The sequence below is a fragment of the Anabrus simplex genome, chromosome 5, assembly GCF_040414725.1.
Source record: "Anabrus simplex isolate iqAnaSimp1 chromosome 5, ASM4041472v1, whole genome shotgun sequence".
Classification (NCBI taxonomy): Eukaryota; Metazoa; Arthropoda; class Insecta; order Orthoptera; family Tettigoniidae; genus Anabrus; species Anabrus simplex.
In genome coordinates this window covers 172,842,256-172,864,238 of record NC_090269.1, presented here as the reverse complement: position 1 = coordinate 172,864,238, position 21,983 = coordinate 172,842,256, and the positions used below count along the sequence as shown (strand labels likewise).

Sequence of the window (21,983 nt, the reverse complement as noted above, 5' to 3'; positions counted from 1 at the left end):
AATTGCTTCCATACCTCTACCATTTTCTAATGTGTTAGCCAGATTTGTTTTTGCTATTTTCCCTTTTATGTAAGCCCAAATGAGCTCAATTGGATTAAGCTCGCAATGGGCCACTGGTAACCAAACAAGCTGTACATCTGGTCGAAGTTGTTTAGTCAGTTGTTCCAGCTTCTTTACCGGTGTTTGAAAATTAGGCCTGGCAAGGGCAATCAGCTCTGATTTCGTTAATTTGTTATAATCATCAACTCCAGGTGGTAGTGAAATATTCCTCAATGTTATCCAGGATTTAATTTCAGGTTTCAGCCATGACATGTTTGGGTTTTTAGATGAAGGATCGACCATCGTATGATATGGAGCTTGATCTATAACGACAGCCGACCTTTGAGGCAATAAACTCAGGACTTTCGTGAACCATTCTTCATAATGAGTCGAGTTCATCTCATTGTGGTAATCACCACTGCCTTTCTTGCCAATAAAACAAAGTTCTGCACCGTCAAGATATCCTTCTTCACTTCCGATGTGTAAAATTATGATGCGTTTCCCAGCTCCAGATGGTGTTTTGAACCCTCCACGCCATCCATAAATTTGCTGATTATAGTTGTCAAAGTTGTTTTCTAAAGCTTCAACCACGTTTTCTTGCCACCCATATTTCATAGTATGGTTCTGTACGCACCACATCTCGTCTGTAAAGAAGATCTTGTAGCCCTGTGTTCTTAAGTCTCTAATTCGTCTAAGGTAGGTATGTCGGGATGCAACAACTGTCACAGATTCCATTAGCACTGGTTTCCTGTTTAGTTTTTTGAATCGGAATCCCAAGCTTCGAACTACTTTCAAAAGCGTAGAAATTGACATATCAGGAAAATCCAGCATATTTTCTAACAGTTTCATGCGTAGGCTTTTAATTGTGGGTAATATCTTATATAAAAATCGTGCATATTCGTATTGTGCCCAAAGTAAAATCATCGAGATGGATTTTCGGACGGCCCGGTCTCACACACTACTGCTTTCTTGACCTAGATGACTTATTTCCATCATTCTACTTTGAAGCAGCTCCTACTCTCTTCACTGACGACAGCGATAACCCAAAACAATCTGCCACCTTCTTGTAGACAGGGAACCTCTTGTCCCCTACTTTTTTCCCCTCACATTGAAAGAAACAAACGGCACTCAAAATCATTGTAAGTTTACCCTCTGATAACGGCGGTCTCGGAGGCATCTTGAAGTGACGTGGCAAACATGCAGAACATAGGACAACTGAAAATAGCTTGCGGATAAACCAAGGTCATGGGCATTCCGTTGCACAACTACCCGGGGCGAGTGTACTGTGTTCGTTGCGCGCGTGATTACTACTGAGCGCGGCAACACTGCGCCCGTTTTCACCACCCGGCCTGCTGTTAATTGCACGGTCTGGCGTACACAAAACCTCCTTTCAATATTACACTTCATAAATTCGGTACCTAACTGTACGGTTACAGTTGCTGTAGTTTCTGATAACCATGACTGGCATGACCGAGTGCTTCAAAACAAGCCCTAGTTTGCTGTTGTACGTTTATCATGGGTTGAGAAAGAGTTGCTTTAGAAAAATGATAAGAACATTTTTTGGGATGGTTGAAAAAAATTGTAACTTGAGTATTACACTACAAATACATGTGGTTATAACATATAAAAATTGCATTACCATCAGACAAGTAATTTTCCTTGTATATATTCCTAAGTGAGCGCTTCCTAGAGAAGAAGCCAAAAACCCAGGTAATTTTTATTACAACCACAAATAAAAAATATTTAATGAACGCCGAAAACAATGTGTGTCATATACGCTAATGTAGAATTAAACAAGGGAAATATTGGTATAACTTGTATTGCAATAGGCCTATTGGTTCGTTTGTAATTAAAGCCTAAACTCGAGTGTCCATAATTTAAAATCCGACAGTACTTCTGTAATTGAAACCTTGTTTTCGCTTGATGAATTGTTTGTTAAAATTTAACATCTGAAAAGAAACCAAAAATAGCAGAGAAAGGAACATAGCTATAATTTTATAGTTTTAAATGAATCTTCAAATTGTCTTATATAGACCCATCCATGCCCACGCCTTCTTTCACCTATGTAAACCACGGAATCCCTGTAACAATAATAATGTTGCATATGATATTGGGAGATAACTAAGTGCTTGTAGGAACCATAGTGTACTGGCTATTACAAGTGGCAAGTCCTATTCAAGGAGATTGGCCGCTTGTCATCGCATGAAATACTCTGCTCCAGGTCATTTACAGTGGATGCGGTTTCATTACACTCTTCACACTGGGATCAGTCGTGCCAGTACACACACAGCCGCCTAATCTCGTAATAACGTGTAGTTGCTTCCAGTGCACAAATAGCCTTATGCTCTGACACTCTGATTGAATGTGATGAAGATGGTAGTTTACTTTCGTTTGGTACATTATACTATACTCCGTACGGCTCTACTTCTAAATTGACGTTTTAGCAGATTTTGGCTCTGTCTGGTGGTTATGCGCTGAAGCATAGACATCCAACCAATCCCAAGCTGCCGTTCATATCGATTTATATCGGCAGAGCACGATCTCGAAACCCAGTTGCCAACTCTAATATTAACATTCGCCACGTGGTTAACCTCTCTCGCTCAGCGTGTATGGTATTCGGTACGGTTCGCGATCTTTTGCATTTTCCTTCAATACTTAGTGTGTTTTTCATATTGTTGGAGGGTTGCAGTGACTCAGATCGGTACAGTGTTCCCTTTGTAGGCCATAACCTCCTTTCTGTCCCAGCCATCAGCCGTTAGTGATGTATTATTTCCTCATTCTCTTTTATTGTTAATAATATATTATCTTTTAGTGCCAGATATTGTTAGAAAGTGTAGTTCTTGTGAATTTGTTTTCAATCCATATTCATTTGTTTTTCTAAGTATGTATTACAATTTAAAATGGCTGTTTACCGCGGTCATATTGCATCAGCTGTTCTCGCAGGCGTAACGCGCTGGCAACAGAGGGAAGGCGATGCTCATTTGTTTTGCGAAACTTCAATTTAGAAGTAAGGCCGTGCGGAGTGTAGAGTACAGTACTGTATGAAGAAATTACTGAATTGCTAATGATGGAGTCTCTTGTTCTCAATAATACAGACTCAACAATCACTGCAGGAGTGATTCAACACAGGGAATTCCCCAGATTAAGCAGCACTGTCTTCTCCAATTCATCATCTCTTTGTGGTTCTAGTTACTGTCGACAAGCCTTCTCCACTCTCCTATATCCATGAATGTCTTGGTATCTATGACATCACCCAATGTCCTTCCCGTAGCTGCAATGTCAGTCTTGACCATATCCAGCCTCACTGTCAGCAGCCCTAAAGATGGTTTTCCATGGTTTCCCATTTTCACACCAGGCAAATGGTGGGGTTATACCTTAATTAAGGCCACGGCTACTTCCTTCCCACTCCTAGCCTTTTCCTATCTCACTGTTGCCATAAGACTTACCTGTGTTGGTACAACATAAAAGCAAAATTGTTTAAAAAAAATTGTAAAATTAACCATACCCATCCAGCGGGTTCTAAGGTCTTTCAACCTGGCTATTCCTTTCACCTTTTCTTTCCAAGTGCCCAGGCTAATAATAACGATATTGGCTTTACATCCCACTAAGTACTTTTTCGGTCTTCGGAGACGTCGAGGTGCCGGAATTTTGTCCTGCAGAAGTTCTTTTACATGGCAGTAAATCTATTGACACGAGACTGACGTATTTGAGCACCTTCAAATACCAACGGACTGAGTCAGGGTCGAACCTGCCAACTTGGGGTCAGAAGGCCAGCGCCGTCAGACCCATTCAGCCCGGCTCAGGCTGTTCTTGTAGAGTCCATATTCTCATCAAGTGTCCAAACTACCATAGTTTTGGATGTGCTAACTGTCTAGTAGAGATGTCTTCATCCTAGCTTCCTGCCTCACCTCCTCATTTTTTAACTTGTCCATCCCGGTGGTCTTCTGGAACTTCATTTCTGATGCCTGCAGTCTTGACTGGTTTCTCTTCAAAAGAGTATGTTGTTCAATACCGTAAAATTGGTATGAAGTTTCTGCTAAATACTCCTAATATTGCTTGAGGTGGAATCTTATCTTGCCTAAGAAGAGTCCTCACCCGTTGGTAGAAGATGGAACTCTCTTGCATTCTGCTGGTGATCTCTCTTGTGGTTAAGTTGTCTCTGGAGACTATGCTGTCAAGGTAAGCAGACAGTCCACACTCTCCAACTGGTTGTTTGCTTGTTTAATGCTTGCTGGTTGGCCATCACTGTAACAGTTTATAAAGTGCATAATAGGGCTAGCACATGACGGCAAAATGCTGGCAACCAGGAATGAGTTAGCTGGAAAATTTATAATGTCCAATAACAGACCATTTATACTGGTATTATAAATTTACTCATTCGGAACAAATATTTCAGATTCCCTACGGGAATCAACATCTATCATCTGATGGCCAAGCAGGCATCAATTTTTGATAATGAGACAAAGTCTCTCAGAGTGTACTGGCACAGCCGGTGGCTACAATTAGCCTATGCAGTGGTCTCCATGGTATGCACTAGCCAGCGTCTTGGTAGGTGTGCTAGGTACCAACTGATGAGCCCAACCTAGCACACGAGGGCGAAACTCTGGCAACCAGGAATGAGTTAGCTGGAAAATTTATAATGTCCAATAACAGACCATTTATATTGGTATTATAGATTTTAGACGGCATTCTCCAAGGCGCTACATTTAAACGTACGGGGCGGGTGTACATCCGGTACAAGTTATTTATTTATTTATTTATTTATTTATTTATTTATTTATTTATTATTATTAGCTACTGGGCCAACTGGGGACCACGAAAAGTTTCATTATACATTCTGGCGTTTACTAATTTCTCGATTGATCAAATAGGTTTTCATTAGCTCGCTCTGTTGAGCATGGCGTTTATCCAACCACTCTGCACCAGTTGTCCACTTCACATCCTGGAGAGTCCCCAAAGTCACAATGCTTTTTCCGAAACGTCTCGTTTGTGCAAGTCATTATTATTGTTTGTTAAGTATGTTGCGAGTAAAACAATCGTTATGATTGGGTAGTTTTTAATCAAACTTAAAACTACTACTCTCCAAACAATAACTATATTGGTACTAGTTACGATATATTAAATGACCACTTTGTTAATGATCTCACTTGCTACACTGAAGAAAATTGAAATTGCGCAGGTCTGTTGTTCCAGTGTTGTGGGTGGCTGAGGACGGTTGGCCAGTTGTCGATCCATCATGTCCCACACATGCTCAATAGGACTGAGGTCTGGTGATCTGGCGGGCCATTCTAAGGTTGCGATGTCGTGGAGAGCTTCTCTGGAGATGCGTGCAGTGTGAACCCAGGCACTGTCCTGCTGTAACATCCCATTAGCAATGTTTGTCATCATAGGGACAACCACTGGATTGAGTACCCCATCAACGTACTGTCGAGCAGTCATAGTGCCCTCAACAAGCACTAATTATGATTTCACATTAAAGCCAATAGCTCCCCAGACCATAGTACTTGGTGTTGGCCCTGTGTATCTCTCGACAATAAGATCTGGGTGGCCCCTCTCCCCGGTACGTCGGCGCACACGATTCCGGCGATTACTGCAGGCAAGACAGAAGCACGATTCAGTACTAAAGATGACCCTATGCTATTCGTCGACCCACATCGATCATTCTCGACACCAGGCCAGCCTTACACGTCGCTGTTGTGGGGTCAATGGAACACCTTCTGCAGGGACACGGGCTCGCAAGCCAGCTGCACACAGGCGATTACCAACTGTTTGTTGTGTAACGCGGGGTGCCACAGCTGCTCGAATTTGCGCCTCTGTTGCATGGGGATCCATCCGGGCCATCCGAATGACGGGCAATCCTCTCTCACAGTTGTCTGTCACGCTGGGCCTGTGCCAGGTCTATGAGTGTGGGTACCTTCATTTGACCACGGCTGCCATACACGTACCGCAGATGCCTATCAGCCAACACGTTCAGCGACAGTCCTTAGCGATAATCCAGCCTCACACAGCCCAGTTATCCGAGCCCTCTCAAACAGCGACAGTTGTTGATAGTGTGCTCTTCTCTGTCGTCGAATCATGTTTGACGGGGAAAACTTCACTTCACAGACTGCAAGTCAACTACTCTACACCAGAGTCCGTATACTGGAGTTGATTCCTCCGCGACCAGTCACGTAGGGAGATCTGCAGCAACAATCCAATGGGTCTGAAACTTCCGTTTACGTACCTACATGGCATCGTTCTACATCTTGAAAATCAACACAAATGACCAATGCCTTCAAGGTGTTGCAATTTCCATTTTCTTAAGTGTATGTTAATAGCAACAACCGTGGATATCTCTCAACTAAAGTAAACTCATTTCGTCATCCCGAGGAGGGGAGGGGAGGGGAGTAACATGTACCATTTTTACCTCATATAAACCTTCCTGCCATTCGTAATTCTCTGGCAGTACGGTACCAGGAATCAAACTAAGACTCTAGAGAACGGCAACTAACTGTGCTAACCATTACGCTGGCAGATGTTCTTAACTAGAAAACAGAGACATATAGCTTGACTGATACATGCCTGCAATGCGCGGGTAGGACACGAAACTGTTCACTTATTTGTGCGACATCATCAGAGCTGCAGTAGCCCTACGCTACGGAGGCGGACATTTCATAACTACAAAACACAGATGTAAATACGGTATTTATGCTATGGTCATGATAATACCAAGAAATCTTAGAATGCTATGTTGAAAATTCTTGTTTAGCTCTTTCCTTATCTTTGATTCTACACTTTCTACATAAAGAACGGAGAGTTTTCAAGACTAGAAAATGTCCTGGCACCAGTCCCCTACTTAGAAAGTGTATTAAATGGGTGACTAGTTTTCATTTCTCTGTAACAATACCCCAATCATCTTTAAAATGAATGGATTTTGTATTTCTGCAATTTAAAAAATTTAAATAATCGCAGAAGAAATGGAAAGTTCTAACAATTTCTAAGAAATAATACTTTTCTAACCTCCAAATACAATTTATATACTTACTCGACTTTAATAACAAGTTCAGGCTCATCCCCATCATGAAGAGCATTTATGCCACCACGCGATGTACTTTCAAAGAAAGCATTCACAGAGCGCTGTAATAAAAAAATAAACTATGGTAAATATGACAAACAGTTGCTCAAAATCAAACATTTAGAGAAATGTCTACAAAAGATTAACACATTGGAGAAGACCATACTTCAATGTGCTACTCTCCAGAAATTGCACAATTTTTAATGTTTTCTGAAATTTTTTCAACGTTGGGAAATTCAATTATTGTAACAAGTTTTGGAATATTAGAAAGATCACACTATCCTCGACACAAAAGTAAGATTTAATTATCATAACAGTGCAGCAATTTTTAAATATAACTTTATGAAGACGATAAGTTCTACAAACGACTATGGATGCCAGTCAGGTTAATATTTTGAAATTTGACAAATATTGTGGACAGATCTACTAAAACATACTAGGCCTAATAGAGATTCTAATCTAATTGGTCAATTAGCACGGGTATTGTTGTTTACAACCAGTAATTTGCTCTCCCACCATTCGTCACTTGATGGGCTCGCATCGGGTTGTGCATGTTATCTGTACATTGGCAACAACCCAAATTTTCAGGGAGTGGTATAAAACTATATAACAGAACCCACTGCACACCAATTTGAAATAAGCTCCTTATCTATGTTTACATGCTTGAAGTATCAGAATCAACACGTTCACTTGGTGTGTGTTATCCTCTTCCTCAATATCATAACTTGAGTAATCCATAAGAACAACCAGTATGGATGTATTGTCTACATTTTGTACACTTGAATTAGATATGCTAAATACTTGCAAGAATTACACAAACAAGCCTGTTACTTGAACACACATTCTTCCTGTCCGCAGACACGTGCTTTCCACTTGTTTCACAGTTGAAAGTGAACAATGACTCAGCCTCAGGTTATATAGGAATGTGGCTGTGTTATCAATACCTTGAAAGAAGAGCTATTAACTTCTGCTCATAACTAGTACATTTTATGTTTATAGAAGCATCCATCAGTATTTTGGTAAAGTCACCGCTCACTGAAACAGTGGCTACTATTTTTTTCCTGAGGGAAATCGTGCATCCATAGGTTCTTCAAGCTCCGTCAGCACCAATTAAGCAAATCGCCTAGTTTCTATGGTTGTCGTCTCCAATGTGTTAAACTGTAATTACATTATTGTGCACCTGCATAGATGGACATAAATTATAAATTGTACCATCTCAGCTATTCAGATGCAGACCTTCTGAATGGGTGCAATACAGGTAGCATCTGCCTCCCAATTTTGTTGTTTAGCAACTAAAGCATAACTCTACACCAGGGGCGTATTCTCCTTGAATGCAAGGCATTCATTGCATGCGTTATGATAACACAAAGAACTGTCTGATTTAAGATTTTAGGTTGTTTCAGGTCAAATATTAACGATTTCATCTCTCAGAAGTTCAAAAGGTCCGCGCAACTGTACTAGTTCTGTTGCTTGATTATGTGTGGTGCTGGTGTAGTCTCGCCGTCTACTCCACTCTCGGAAGAAAGAGACAGCAAATGGAGGAGTTAACGACGTAAGGCATTCAATCTTAAAATTGCATTCAGTGGCAGACGTAGTTCTAAAACCCTCCGAACGATGTCGCTGCAATTGAAACTTGGTCAGAATTTGTCACCCCATACCCGTGCTACCCTCTGCCATCTGTTAGCAACTTGGAGAAAATCGACATGTTTACAGCGAACGGGACACACAGATTACCCCCAGCGAGAACCCAACGTGACGAAACTGACCAATGCCACTGGGGTGACCTCCAGTGCTTGAGTTGTGGCTAACTAGTGAGTTAATTCATTGTGTGTTTTGCTGATTAGTGAGTTCATTCTGTGTGTGCTGTTCCTGTGCTATTCGTCGTTTTTGGTGTTTTATTATATTTTGCGCAATGTGGTATTAACGATGGACGAGTCTAAAACGGATATAATTGTAAATCAGTTTGAAAAGCCATTAACTGGCCGTTCGTTTGATGAAAAGATGCAAATAGTTAAAGCCGCGAGACCTCTACCTTCCCTCGTAAATTTCTTCTTCTTCTTCTTAATCTGCTTACCCTCCAGGGTTGGCTTTTCCATCGGACTCAGCGAGGGATCCCTCCTCTACCGCCTCAAGAGCAGTGTCCTGGAGCTTCAGACTCTGGGTCAGGGGATACAACTGGGGAGGATGACCAGTACATCGCCCAGGCTGCCTCACCTGCTATGCTGAACAGGGGCCTTGCAGTGGATGGGAAGATTGGAAGGGATAGACAAGGAAGAGGGAAGGAAGCGGCCATGGCCTGAAGTTAGGTACCATCCCGGCATTTGCCTGGAGGAGAAGTGGGAAACCACGGAAAACCACTTCGAGGGTGGCTGAGGTGGGAATCGAACCAACCTCTACTCAGTTGACCTCTCGAGGCTGAGTGGACCCCGTTCCAGCCCTCGTACCACTTTTCAAATTTCGTGGCAGAGCCAGAAAGCGAACCCGGGCCTCCAGGGGTGGCAGCTAATTACATTAACTACTACACCACAGAGGCGGACCCTCGTAAATTTAAAAAGAGAAAACAAGAATTGTGTACGCACGTTCATCCAGAAACTTACAGTAAAACTGTTTGGCTCGAGTTCACCTACATGTAATTAGGGTGAGTAGAATTGAAATTTACTTAATACATTGTGTTAACTGCATGGTTACTAGTTGCATGCCTCAGTGGAGATTCCAGGATACGCCACTGCTCTACACCTACTGTAGGTTCCTAAGGAAAGTTAATATTGTCAGATGACGCTGACTGTGCCAGCAAGCCAATGACATAAAAGTCCCAAGATTTGCTGACTACACTGACTGAAATTGAACCTGTGAACTTGGAATTACGAGAGAGACACACTATCACCAACGCAACTTAAACATGTACTGAAAGATAAAAGAGATACGGACTATCTCAGAAATGCTGGTTGAAGGCAGCAATGGCTAATATAAGGACGTTTTAACTGATCTAAGTTTTAGGCAGCAAAACAAACTTTCGATAAGGTTAATGACAAAGTGGCAAAACATGTATACGACATTTTAATATATTATTAAAATAACCAACATTCTTTATAAACTATTACGGCCGATTGCAGAAATGGTATTTAGACAATGTTTATGGTTAAACTGCAGAAACAATGACTAGTTTTAAGTCTTAGACAATATCTGTCTAAACAATGTCTAAATTATGCACAATGTTCCTTGCATAAACAATGTTCAGCCAGTGTTTAGCTAGATGTCATTTAAAGTTTCAATATTGGTTCAAAAATGGAAATAGAAGTATCTTCCATGCAACTCTTTTCTTGTCACAACCATTGAAATTCATTGCTGTGCGCGCCAAATGTTATGTCAGATGTAGTCTTCCTTCATATTACACACATATGGCAAAGCCTCACATTATAGAAAGTAAAGCGACACACTACCATATAAGGAAGTGCAGCTCTGATTATAATGTTGTTTGAGTGAATGTAATCTAAATAGCATCGGCAAAGGGAAGATGAAACTTGTTAACTTTTTTTACCGACACAGATAGGTGTCATAGTGACGATGAGATAAAAAAAAGGCCCAGGAATGGGAAGGAAGCAGTCAAGGCCTTATTTACGGTACAGCCCCAGCATTTGCATGGTGTGAAAATGGGAAAACACTGAAAACCAGCTTCATGGCTGCCGACAGTGGGGTTCAAACCTACTATCTCCCAGATGCGAGCTCACAGCTGCGTGCCCTAACCGCACAGCCAACTCGCCCGATAAGATGAAACTATGGTACTGTGTAACCGAATGAGTTGTATGAGAGATCGTAGGATCAAAATGCACCATCAGCAGCCCTGAAGAATGTTTTCCGTTCCCCAATTTTTAATAATAATAATGATAATAATAATAATTGTACCGGGCGGTACACCTCTACTCTGTTTATTTAAAAGTTGCGCCAGTTGAAACACCTCTTCTGGAGGAAGGTTGAACTTTATCTATTCTATTAATTCTCTACTTTCTCAGAAGATGTCACCACGTGGAAAAATTTTGAGTTTTTGAACTGTGTCACTTTTGATGTGTTTTTGTTTCGCTTGAAGTAAGAAGTGGGAACTTTCTCTTCTAGAGGACACTACTGAAGAATTACAATAGTGCAACCTAGTGCGAAATCAAAGAACTATTTTGTTGGAGAAATTTTTATTTCAAAAGTTTGTTTCTTGTTAAATTTCTTTCTGTTATTGTTTAAGTTGGCTGTATACCCCTCTTTTTCCCCTTAGTTTGGATCTAGCCAATCCCGAATTTCTTTAATTAATTTTCCACCAATAATGTGTTTCTTTTTCCTCTATGTAGGGGTTTCTTTTCCCGAACCAATAAAGATTTTGTGGGAGGGTGTTTTATTTCCCCTAACGCCTAGAATCTTCCGCGAGAGGATATAAACTGCTGATTTTGGGGTCTCCGGGCCACTTCTGTTCCATCTTTCAGTGTATTAAGTACATAGCAGGAGGCGGGAAGCGCCTCTTTCCTCGGCAGCGATCTACTACCAGGTAATGGCCTATTAATATCTTCTTTTCTTGCTAGGTCGGCAGTTTAACTCTCGCGGCGGGTTCGAAGCGTTTTCCATCATGTAACCTTTTCCTAAAATGTAACTACTCTTTTCTTCTTTTTCTTGTAAAGTTACATATTGGGATAGAGAGTGCTAACCCTCTCGAGCTCCCACTCACATTTGTTTTGAGGTGAACTTATTTTCTCAAACTTTTCTTCGTTTATGTAATGTAAAGTGTTCTTCTCTAAGTCACCTCTGTAGTATGGGATTAGCCCTTGCGTTAGTGGCCCAGAGCCAGATTAGGTTTTAAAAGCAAAGTGTATTAGGAGTGCAAGTTCGCCTCCTCTCAAGTTGTATTTTAGAGGTCATGTATTAATCTTTTCTCACCTAATAGACCTCAGTAGGTTGGGTATTTTACCCCTGTGTATATGTCCTTTGAGGACAACTTGAAAGTTGAGTTTGGTGTGGCCTGGGAGAGGCTTAACTTTAAGAGCGAGTGGCTCTTTTCTAAAACTGAGAGTTGTATGCCTCGAGGAGGCTTTGCTGTGTAATTTGGAGCAAGGGCTCCAGGGTTTGAGTGGGGTCTTCTGCCCCTTTTGTTAAAATTGGTATATCGTAAAGTTGAGCTAGTTGCTCAAGAATTGTGTTTTCAGGGCTCGAAGCCCAAATTCTTTAATCCCTGTAATTGTACATTTCAAGTTGTATTTCGGCTACTAAGTACCTGTTCTATTTGTTGTTACCTAATTTTGAAAAGAAAATATAACCTTGTTAAATTTTAAAATTTAATTTCTCTTTAGTAGCTTGAGACCTATTCACCACCCAGCACCTTCTTTCATGCTTAACTACCACAAAAACTCGGTAACAAGTGGTAGCAGAGCGTGGTTGAATGGGTCTCAATTTAGCCCCTTTTGACGGCTAAACATTGCTTTGATTCGAACTCTAACAATTTTCTCAGTTGCTGGAATTTTTTGAGTTTTTCAAAATTGTTCTGTCATCATGCCCGGCCCTCGCGATGTTCTCCTCCTTAACTACTTGCGCAAAGAGGAGTTGATATATGAGTTAACTATCAGAAACGTTCAATCTGGAGGCACGGTTGCAATAGACACTAACAAGCTTAGAGAGTCCCTTGATTTGCCCATTTCCATCCCCAATTTGGGAGAGAAAGAAATTGACGACTCTCTTTCCACGATTGTCGAGAATATTACTGGGCTAGCATCGGTAGTCAGCTTTTTTGATGAAAACGATCCATCTCCTAATCAAATTAAGCGTGTGCAAGGCAGGCTGTATCACTTTGCAAATAGAGTTAATGATCTATTGTCTCTAAAGGTGAATGACGTTCAGAGGAAGCAAGCTAATACGCTCCTTGAAACTATTTCTGAATTGTCTAATAAGGTCACTCAATTGCTAACCGGCGAAGCTCCTCCCAAAACTGATCAACCCGCCACGGTGAATGTAGGTAACGAGGAAGAGCCTCCTCAGGGAGAAGTCAATAGGATAACCGTTGCTGCTCAAACTATCTCTGCCCCATCGAACAACGAATCTGAACGCCGTGCGTCATTGAGTAACATCCGCTCTGAATTAACTTCCTTGCCCTTGAAACCTTTAACGACTATGACACCTGGGTTCAGCAGCTTGCCTCATCCATTGGCAATGTTGCTTAGAGGTATCTCTAAGTTTTCCGTCAACACCACCAGTGACGTAATTTCATTTTTAAGATTTCTAGTGGAATTTCAGGATCATGCCCTTGTGTTTTCTCTTTCCCCATGTCAAATTTTGCAAATTATCTATCCTTATGCTATTGGTGTTCTATCTGACAAAATAGTTAGAGCCATTGCCGAGCAATCCTCTATTGAGGATTTCCACGCCCATTTGCTAGCTAACTTCATCCCGGCTAGGGCCAGGTCCTCCCTTATTCAGAAATACTATTATCGGGTACAGCGCTTGGATGAAAACCTGGCAGACTTCATCCAAGATATTAAGTTTTATACTAGGGTGTTTGCTCTCCACTTCCCTGAGGATCAGATCGTGCAAGCTATTGTTGAAGGGATTTCACCACCCTACAGGTCATATTTGTGTTTCGCGGCGTGCCCGCAAACCTTCTCTGAACTGGAAGCATTAGCCGTCTCTGCGGAAGGAGTTAGGTATGCCGATTCCTTGCGTGTGGCGAAAGAACCCCCGCCTTCCTTTAGTAACACTCGGCCTCCACCTCGCCGACCAGTCAATCCCCGTAAATGTTATGCTTGTGGGTCGCCTGACCATCTGCGGAATAAGTGTCCTCTGATCAAGTCAAGTGGGACAAGGAATGGAGTAGGGTCATCACAAGGCTGTTTTAAGTGTGGGGCCTTCTCACATATCGCCAAGAATTGCCCAAACTCAAATAGCACCCCCTCCTGCTCAACTTCTGGTGCAAATTCCAGCTATTCCAATAATAAAAAGTGACTAGTGGCGTCGGCTGAGCCGACTAATCCATCTTCCCGAGACTTAGCCCCTAGTAAACAGGTTGTAAATGCAGAGAACGACCAGCCTTCAAATTCATCTTTTGAATGCCCTAAAGAGTGTCTTAGGATTGCGGCGGATACCCCCGCACCTGTTCCTTTTCTTAAGATTGAGTTAAATAACGAGCCTATAACAGCTCTCTTAGATTCAGGCAGTGTTTGTTCCATTATTTCGGCTGATTGGTATTCTAAATTGAAATCTGTTTGTAAACTCCCTGACTATGTCTCTTCTCCTGTTCAATATGTTTCGGCTAATTCATCTCCATTAGAAATTCTAGGTTCCATACATGTCAAAATTCGGGTTTTTAAGTTTACATGGAAGATCAAATTGTTTGTGGCCAAGCGTTTGTCTTGCCCCATCATATTGGGAGCGGACTTCATTTCTCACACTGGTCTTGTGCTCGATCTCCAGAGTAGGTCGTGCATATTCAAATTTGCGTCCAATTGTAGAATTCCCTTGTTAAAGTGTAATTCTGTATCATGTTCATCTATTTCGCCTACCCAGGATGAGATGTTATTAGACCTTAGACATCTACCTGAGGAGCAGGCTGATAGTATTCGGAAACTGTGTCAGTCGTTTCCCGAGGTGTTCTCTGATACTCTTGGTGTTACTGACCTTATTGAATACAAAATTGAGGTCACGGATTCAATTCCTGTCCGTTTTCCACCGTATAGGCTATCTCCACCTAAAATGAAGGCTCTGAAAGAAATCATCGATCAGATGTTGAAGGATGGTATTATTAGGCCCTCTAAGTCAGCGTATTCTTCGCCTATTTTTCTAGTCCCGAAACCCCAAGGAGGCTTCAGGCCTGTCATTGACTACAGGGCTCTCAATCGGAAGGTGGTGTTGCAATCTGTGCCCCTTCCCGACCTTCATTCTTGCTTTTCATGGTTTCGTAAGGCCAAGTTCTTCACCATCTTGGACTTGAATCAGGCCTATAATCAAATTCCCCTTGCCGAAGAGTCTAAACATCTTACAGCGTTTGCCACGGACTGGAATTTATATGAATACAACCGCGTGCCTTTCGGGCTCCCCACGGGGGCAGCTGTGCTCACTAGGCTACTAGATAGGGTCTTTTCCGACATCAAATTTGAGTACTTATATCACTATTTGGATGATGTCGTCGTATTTTCCGAAACCTTTGAAGAACATCTAGATCATTTGCGAGAAGTACTCAATCGCCTTCGTAAGGCTGGGTTAACTGTTAAGTTGTCCAAGGTTGCCTTTGCTAAGCCCTCTATGTCATTCCTAGGGCATATTGTGTCACCTGATGGTGTAGCAGTCGATCATTCTAGAACACAGGCCATCCGTGATTTTAAACCTCCTAAGGACATCAAAGGTATCGCTAGATTCATTGGTATGGTGAATTTCTTCAGGAAGTTTATTCCTAACTTCGCTAATAGAGCGGCGCCCTTAAACCTTCTTCGTAGGAAAGGCATCAAATTCGAGTGGGGACCTTCTCAACAAGCCGCTTTCGAAGATCTTAAATTAGCTCTCTGTAATGCCCCTGTACTTGCTATGCCTGATTTCTCGAAGAAATTCATCGTCCAAACGGACGCGTCGTCGTCAGCTGTAGCTGCAGTCCTTCTTCAAGAGACTGAACTAGGGAGGCGTCCCATCGCCTATGCATCTAGGACTCTATCGGTTCAAGAAGCCAAGTATTCCATCTATGAGCTCGAAGGGTTGGCAGTCTTATTCGCCTTAGAAAAGTTCCGTCTCTATCTGGAACATGTCAAATTCGACCTGGAGACAGATAATCAAGCCTTAAGCTGGGTCTTAGGTAGGCCGCGTCGTACTGGTCGCATAGCCCGTTGGGCCATCCGTATTTCTGCCTTCCAATTTGATGTACGACATATCAGAGGTACCGAAAATGTTGTTGCTGATGGACTCAGCCGTATGTTTCATAACGACGTCGAGACCCACGAACCGGTCGATAGTTCATCACCTTCCGAGTCCATACTATCTGGTGTTAATGCCATCTTAACAGGTGCTCCCATGCTTTTTAGGGATATTGAGAAATACCAACGTGAAGATCCGACGCTGGCTCCTATAATGGAAACCCTTTCTTCTGGGGAACATGTTGTCCCTTATGTTCTGAGGAATGGTGTTCTATGTTGCCCTTCGAGGCATGATAAGTTGATGAAAGTTGTTGTTCCAGCGGTTCTTGTACCTATGATCTTCAAATACTATCATGAGACCCCATTGGGGGGGCATCTGGGAATCTTTAAAACTCGTGAAAAGATTCGTGAAATGTTCATATGGAAAGGTATGGACGGTGAAATTCGAGAACTTGTAAAAGCTTGTAAATCTTGTTTGATCAGTAAACCCACCATGTCCACTAAAGTAGGCCTTTTGTCTTCTCATCAAGCGTCGCGCCCCATGGAACGCCTGCATATCGATTATGTGGGACCCTTCCCCCAGTCAAAGGGTAATGCCAACAAGTTCATCTTTGTGTGTGTAGATGGTTTTACAAGATTTTCCTGGTTATTTCCGACTAAGCTGGCTACCGCTCAGTCCACCATTACTTGCCTAAATTCTATTTTTGCTTCTTTTGGTCCGTGCCAATACATTGTATCTGATAATGCTAAAGCTTTTACATCAAATCTGTTTCGTAAATTCTGTTTTGACTTGTCCATCTCTCATGTAACTACATCTGCTTATTACCCTCAACCATCTCTGGCTGAACGGGTTAACCGCAATCTCAGGTCCGCACTTATTGCCTATCATCATGAAGATCATTCTAGGTGGGACACGTCCCTGCATTGGTTAGCTTTTGCTTTGAATTCGGCGGTTCATGAATCTCACAAATTTACTCCAGCTTCTTTGATGTTTAAGTTCGTTCCCAACACGCCGCTCTCTAACCTCTGGTCTCTGAATGACATTCTGCCCGAGACAATAGATCCGGACAACATTAAAGATCTTTGGAAGAAGGCTAAAGCTAATCTTAAAGTGTCTCATGAAAAGGTTAGGGAAAGGTATGATCGTGGACGGAGACCCACCACTTTGAAGGTAGGTGACCAGGTTATGGTCAAAAATTTTGTTCCCGCGGGCAAGCTTGCCCCCAGATTTCATGGGCCTTGTATCATTCTCGATTTTCTTACGCCGGTTACCTTATTGCTAAGTAATCCAGCCACCGAGAGGATATTTAGAGTTCACCTGTCCCAGGTGAAACCGGTGTAATTTCTGTGTTAACTTGCTCCATATTATTTTGAAAGGATATGAAGGTTATATTTTTTTTGAGTTTCACTTTTAAGGCATTCTGCCCCTTCTGTAATATTTTGGTTTTAGATGTAAGCCTTATGTAAAACCTGCCCCGACCCGTTAAACTGCCATCCTGTTCTTGCCACGGCCATTACCACGCTCCCGTCTCCTGCTCCACTCTACACAGTGGCTTAATGAATACCATGAATATCTGCACGCCGCTGGCCCCTCACTCTCTCTACAAGCCTGTACCCTCAAAGAAAATAATTGTCCAACACAATTCTGCCGCCTAGCTTTAATGTTTCAGCGCCCCCGCAGCCGCGCAGCGCCGTGCAGCGACTGGGGAGGGGGATGGGCCCCCTCCTCTCCAGCGAGGACGACATGTGCACGGCGAGCCGGAGCTCACCTCCCGGCCAAGGCTGATGTGCGGCGCACGACCTGCTACATGCCCGCAGCCTGTATCTGTTCACCGCGGGCGCGGCGTACTTCAACACCTCTGCTCCCCTCATAGTGCGGGCGAGCGGTATCTCAGGGTACTTAAGGGGTCCGAGCGGCCTCCGTTGGACGCAAGCTGCAACGGCCGGTCTGGCCATCCGACTCAATCTACATCAACTACATGGACAGTCACCATAAGCAATAATTACATTTGGGAATTTAACAACAATATTTGGTGGACATTGCAAAATTTTTCTTCACCTTTAAGTATTAAAAGTTTATCTTCAGAAATACAAATTCTACAAACATAAAAACTTTACTGCACCGGCAACAACAAAATTTTGAAATTGCAACCAACCAAATTACTAAAATCTTATAAATGCTTCCGCAATTAATCTTAATATCAACATCAAAACTTGGACCTTATTTTGGAAACAAAGTTTATGTTCTTCTGTGTTACCCCTTGGAGGAACTTTTGGGGGGGGAGGTCTGTACCGGGCGGTACACCTCTACTCTGTTTATTTAAAAGTTGCGCCAGTTGAAACACCTCTTCTGGAGGAAGGTTGAACTTTATCTATTCTATTAATTCTCTACTTTCTCAGAAGATGTCACCACGTGGAAAAATTTTGAGTTTTTGAACTGTGTCACTTTTGATGTGTTTTTGTTTCGCTTGAAGTAAGAAGTGGGAACTTTCTCTTCTAGAGGACACTACTGAAGAATTACAATAGTGCAACCTAGTGCGAAATCAAAGAACTATTTTGTTGGAGAAATTTTTATTTCAAAAGTTTGTTTCTTGTTAAATTTCTTTCTGTTATTGTTTAAGTTGGCTGTATACCCCTCTTTTTCCCCTTAGTTTGGATCTAGCCAATCCCGAATTTCTTTAATTAATTTTCCACCAATAATGTGTTTCTTTTTCCTCTATGTAGGGGTTTCTTTTCCCGAACCAATAAAGATTTTGTGGGAGGGTGTTTTATTTCCCCTAACGCCTAGAATCTTCCGCGAGAGGATATAAACTGCTGATTTTGGGGTCTCCGGGCCACTTCTGTTCCATCTTTCAGTGTATTAAGTACATAGCAGGAGGCGGGAAGCGCCTCTTTCCTCGGCAGCGATCTACTACCAGGTAATGGCCTATTAATATCTTCTTTTCTTGCTAGGTCGGCAGTTTAACTCTCGCGGCGGGTTCGAAGCGTTTTCCATCATGTAACCTTTTCCTAAAATGTAACTACTCTTTTCTTCTTTTTCTTGTAAAGTTACATATTGGGATAGAGAGTGCTAACCCTCTCGAGCTCCCACTCACATTTGTTTTGAGGTGAACTTATTTTCTCAAACTTTTCTTCGTTTATGTAATGTAAAGTGTTCTTCTCTAAGTCACCTCTGTAGTATGGGATTAGCCCTTGCGTTAGTGGCCCAGAGCCAGATTAGGTTTTAAAAGCAAAGTGTATTAGGAGTGCAAGTTCGCCTCCTCTCAAGTTGTATTTTAGAGGTCATGTATTAATCTTTTCTCACCTAATAGACCTCAGTAGGTTGGGTATTTTACCCCTGTGTATATGTCCTTTGAGGACAACTTGAAAGTTGAGTTTGGTGTGGCCTGGGAGAGGCTTAACTTTAAGAGCGAGTGGCTCTTTTCTAAAACTGAGAGTTGTATGCCTCGAGGAGGCTTTGCTGTGTAATTTGGAGCAAGGGCTCCAGGGTTTGAGTGGGGTCTTCTGCCCCTTTTGTTAAAATTGGTATATCGTAAAGTTGAGCTAGTTGCTCAAGAATTGTGTTTTCAGGGCTCGAAGCCCAAATTCTTTAATCCCTGTAATTGTACATTTCAAGTTGTATTTCGGCTACTAAGTACCTGTTCTATTTGTTGTTACCTAATTTTGAAAAGAAAATATAACCTTGTTAAATTTTAAAATTTAATTTCTCTTTAGTAGCTTGAGACCTATTCACCACCCAGCACCTTCTTTCATGCTTAACTACCACAAAAACTCGGTAACAATAATAATAATAATAATAATAATAATAATAATAATAATAATAATAATAATAATAATTGTTCTGGGGTATTTGTGGAACGCAGAGATGGTGAAAGAAGGTGAGGGCTTAAATGGGTCTAACTACAACATCAAAAATTGAATCAGAACTTTAACAAAGATTATATTTCTTTAGAATTTCAAAAATTAACAAATAACAACATGACAGGTACAATTTGCAATCTTGAAACAAGACTTGGAAAAATGCAAGATTAATGAATATTTACAGATTTGGGGCTTCAAGCCCTTAGTCTACAATTCCGAGCAACGAGTTCAATTTTACAAAATTTTCACTTAAAAATGAGGAACAACTTAGTCAAGGGCAGAAATCCCCTAATTCAAGAGCACTTGCTCCCTAAATTACAATATCTAGCCTTCCAGAGGCACTCTTCATTATTACAAAACCCTGAAAAGAGCTAACAGGCTCTCAGTTTCTTCCAGCCTACACGAGGCAAAATTACCTCAAAATCTAACACTCTCTGGCCTCTCAAGGCAAGAATTACAAATAATATAAATAATATTACAGAGAGGTATCCAGTACCCAACCTACAGGGCCCTTGTGGAAAAGAACAGGTTAAATAAATGGCCCGAACACAAACTGAATGGAGGCGAACACTGCGCTCCAGATAATGAAATATAAAATCTTACAGGGCTCTCGGCCGATGAAACGGGCTATCCCCAAACTACTGAGGTGGCTCGCATGGAAATCATTTTTAACACATTACAGGAAGAAAACAATTATGAAAACGTAGTCACCTCAAACCAAGATCAAGGGGAGCTCGAGAGGGTAACTCACTCTCTACCCCCAATTTACAGTAAAGACTTTACGAAATTTTTACATTAGCTGAAAGAAGATTTACATTTTAGAAAAGTTTGTTACAAAGTTAAGAATTCGGACCTTCCCCTCGGATAAAGCTGCGGAGGTAGCAACAGACAAGAGAATTTATGTGGCCATTACCTTGTAGATGTTCCGCTGGCCGAAGAAAGAGGTGCCTCCTGCATTAACACACACACTTAGAAAGACGACGATCAATTGACAAGGAAACATGAAAAGTGCAGTTTATATACCCTCAGGGAAGGTTCGAGAGGATTCTGAGCTAATCCGTACACACCCTCTCAATTTTATTGATTAAACTCAAAAGTTACACTCAAAATCGAACAAGAAGCCTGTGATAGGTTGAAAATTACAGAAGTTTTTCATTGGCCAGATTTAAAACTGGTGGAATGAGACAGAAGTGTTGCAAACCTAGAGTTACAAAGAAAAAAAAAAAAATGAAAGGTGAGAAAACCTATAAACACAAAAATTTCCTCCAATAACAACTTCCTTTACTTTGCACCAGAGTGCATGATCATAGTTTTTTGGTAGCGTCATCTGTGGAAAAATGTCCAAACTTCTTGATGTATAGCAAAACAAAACAAGGAGAAATTCAATCAGTTTAGGAAACTTTACCATAATGCAATTACTTAATATTTCAGTGTTGACATTTTCTGATTAAAGTTCCAACTTCATATAGTATCTGTTTCATATTTTGATCAACAGAGGAGTTTATTAAGGCACTGATTTTGAATGAGCGAAGTAGAGGTGTACCTCCTGGTAAATAATAATAATGTTATTTGCTTTACGTCCCACTAACTACTTTGGCGGTTTTCGAAGATGTCGAGGTGCCGGAATTTAGCCCCGCAGGAGTTCTTTTACGTGCCAGTAAATCTACCAACACGAGGCTGACGTATCTGAGCACCTTCAAATACCACCGGACTAGGCCAGGATCGAACCTGCCAAGTTGGGGTCAGAAGGCCAGTGCCTCAACCGTCTGAGCCACTCAGCCTGGCGTTTCCCCAATTTTACACCCCACAAATACTGGGCTGTTATAATGGCCACATGGCTCTTCCTTCCCAGTTCTTGCCTTTTCCTATCTCATAGTCATTAAAATCTTATCTGAATTAGTGCAACGAGTATCTAAAAAGGAAAACAATATCTGTATCTTGTAGTGTCACTATCATGTTTGCTTAGTTGGCAATAAATACAACAGAATCCCTCTAGGTTGATGTATCTGACAGCCCTCTGATGATCGCGACAAGTTATTCTGATATCGGCCCTTACTTTTTATGTTATCCTACAACAGTGCTTATTTTTATTCCTTTTCCCCAACAACTGCCTGCCTGGAGAAACTTGTGGTGGAATGAAAGATTAATGGCAACAGACCGCGAGGAAG

General features: G+C 41.7%; 1 protein-coding gene across 4 annotated transcripts in view; it reads right to left on the bottom strand.

Moving 5' to 3' along the window:
* The window catches only part of LOC136874732 (tyrosyl-DNA phosphodiesterase 2), a 109,317-nt gene that overhangs the window by 65,014 nt on the left and 22,320 nt on the right, over window positions 1–21,983 (bottom strand). For all 4 annotated transcript variants that reach the window (XM_068227792.1, XM_067148398.2, XM_068227791.1 and 1 more), the window contains exon 3: window positions 7,064–7,155. In XM_068227792.1, coding sequence (XP_068083893.1) covers window positions 7,064–7,155 — 92 coding nt within the window. The remainder of the gene's footprint in view (window positions 1–7,063; window positions 7,156–21,983) is intronic.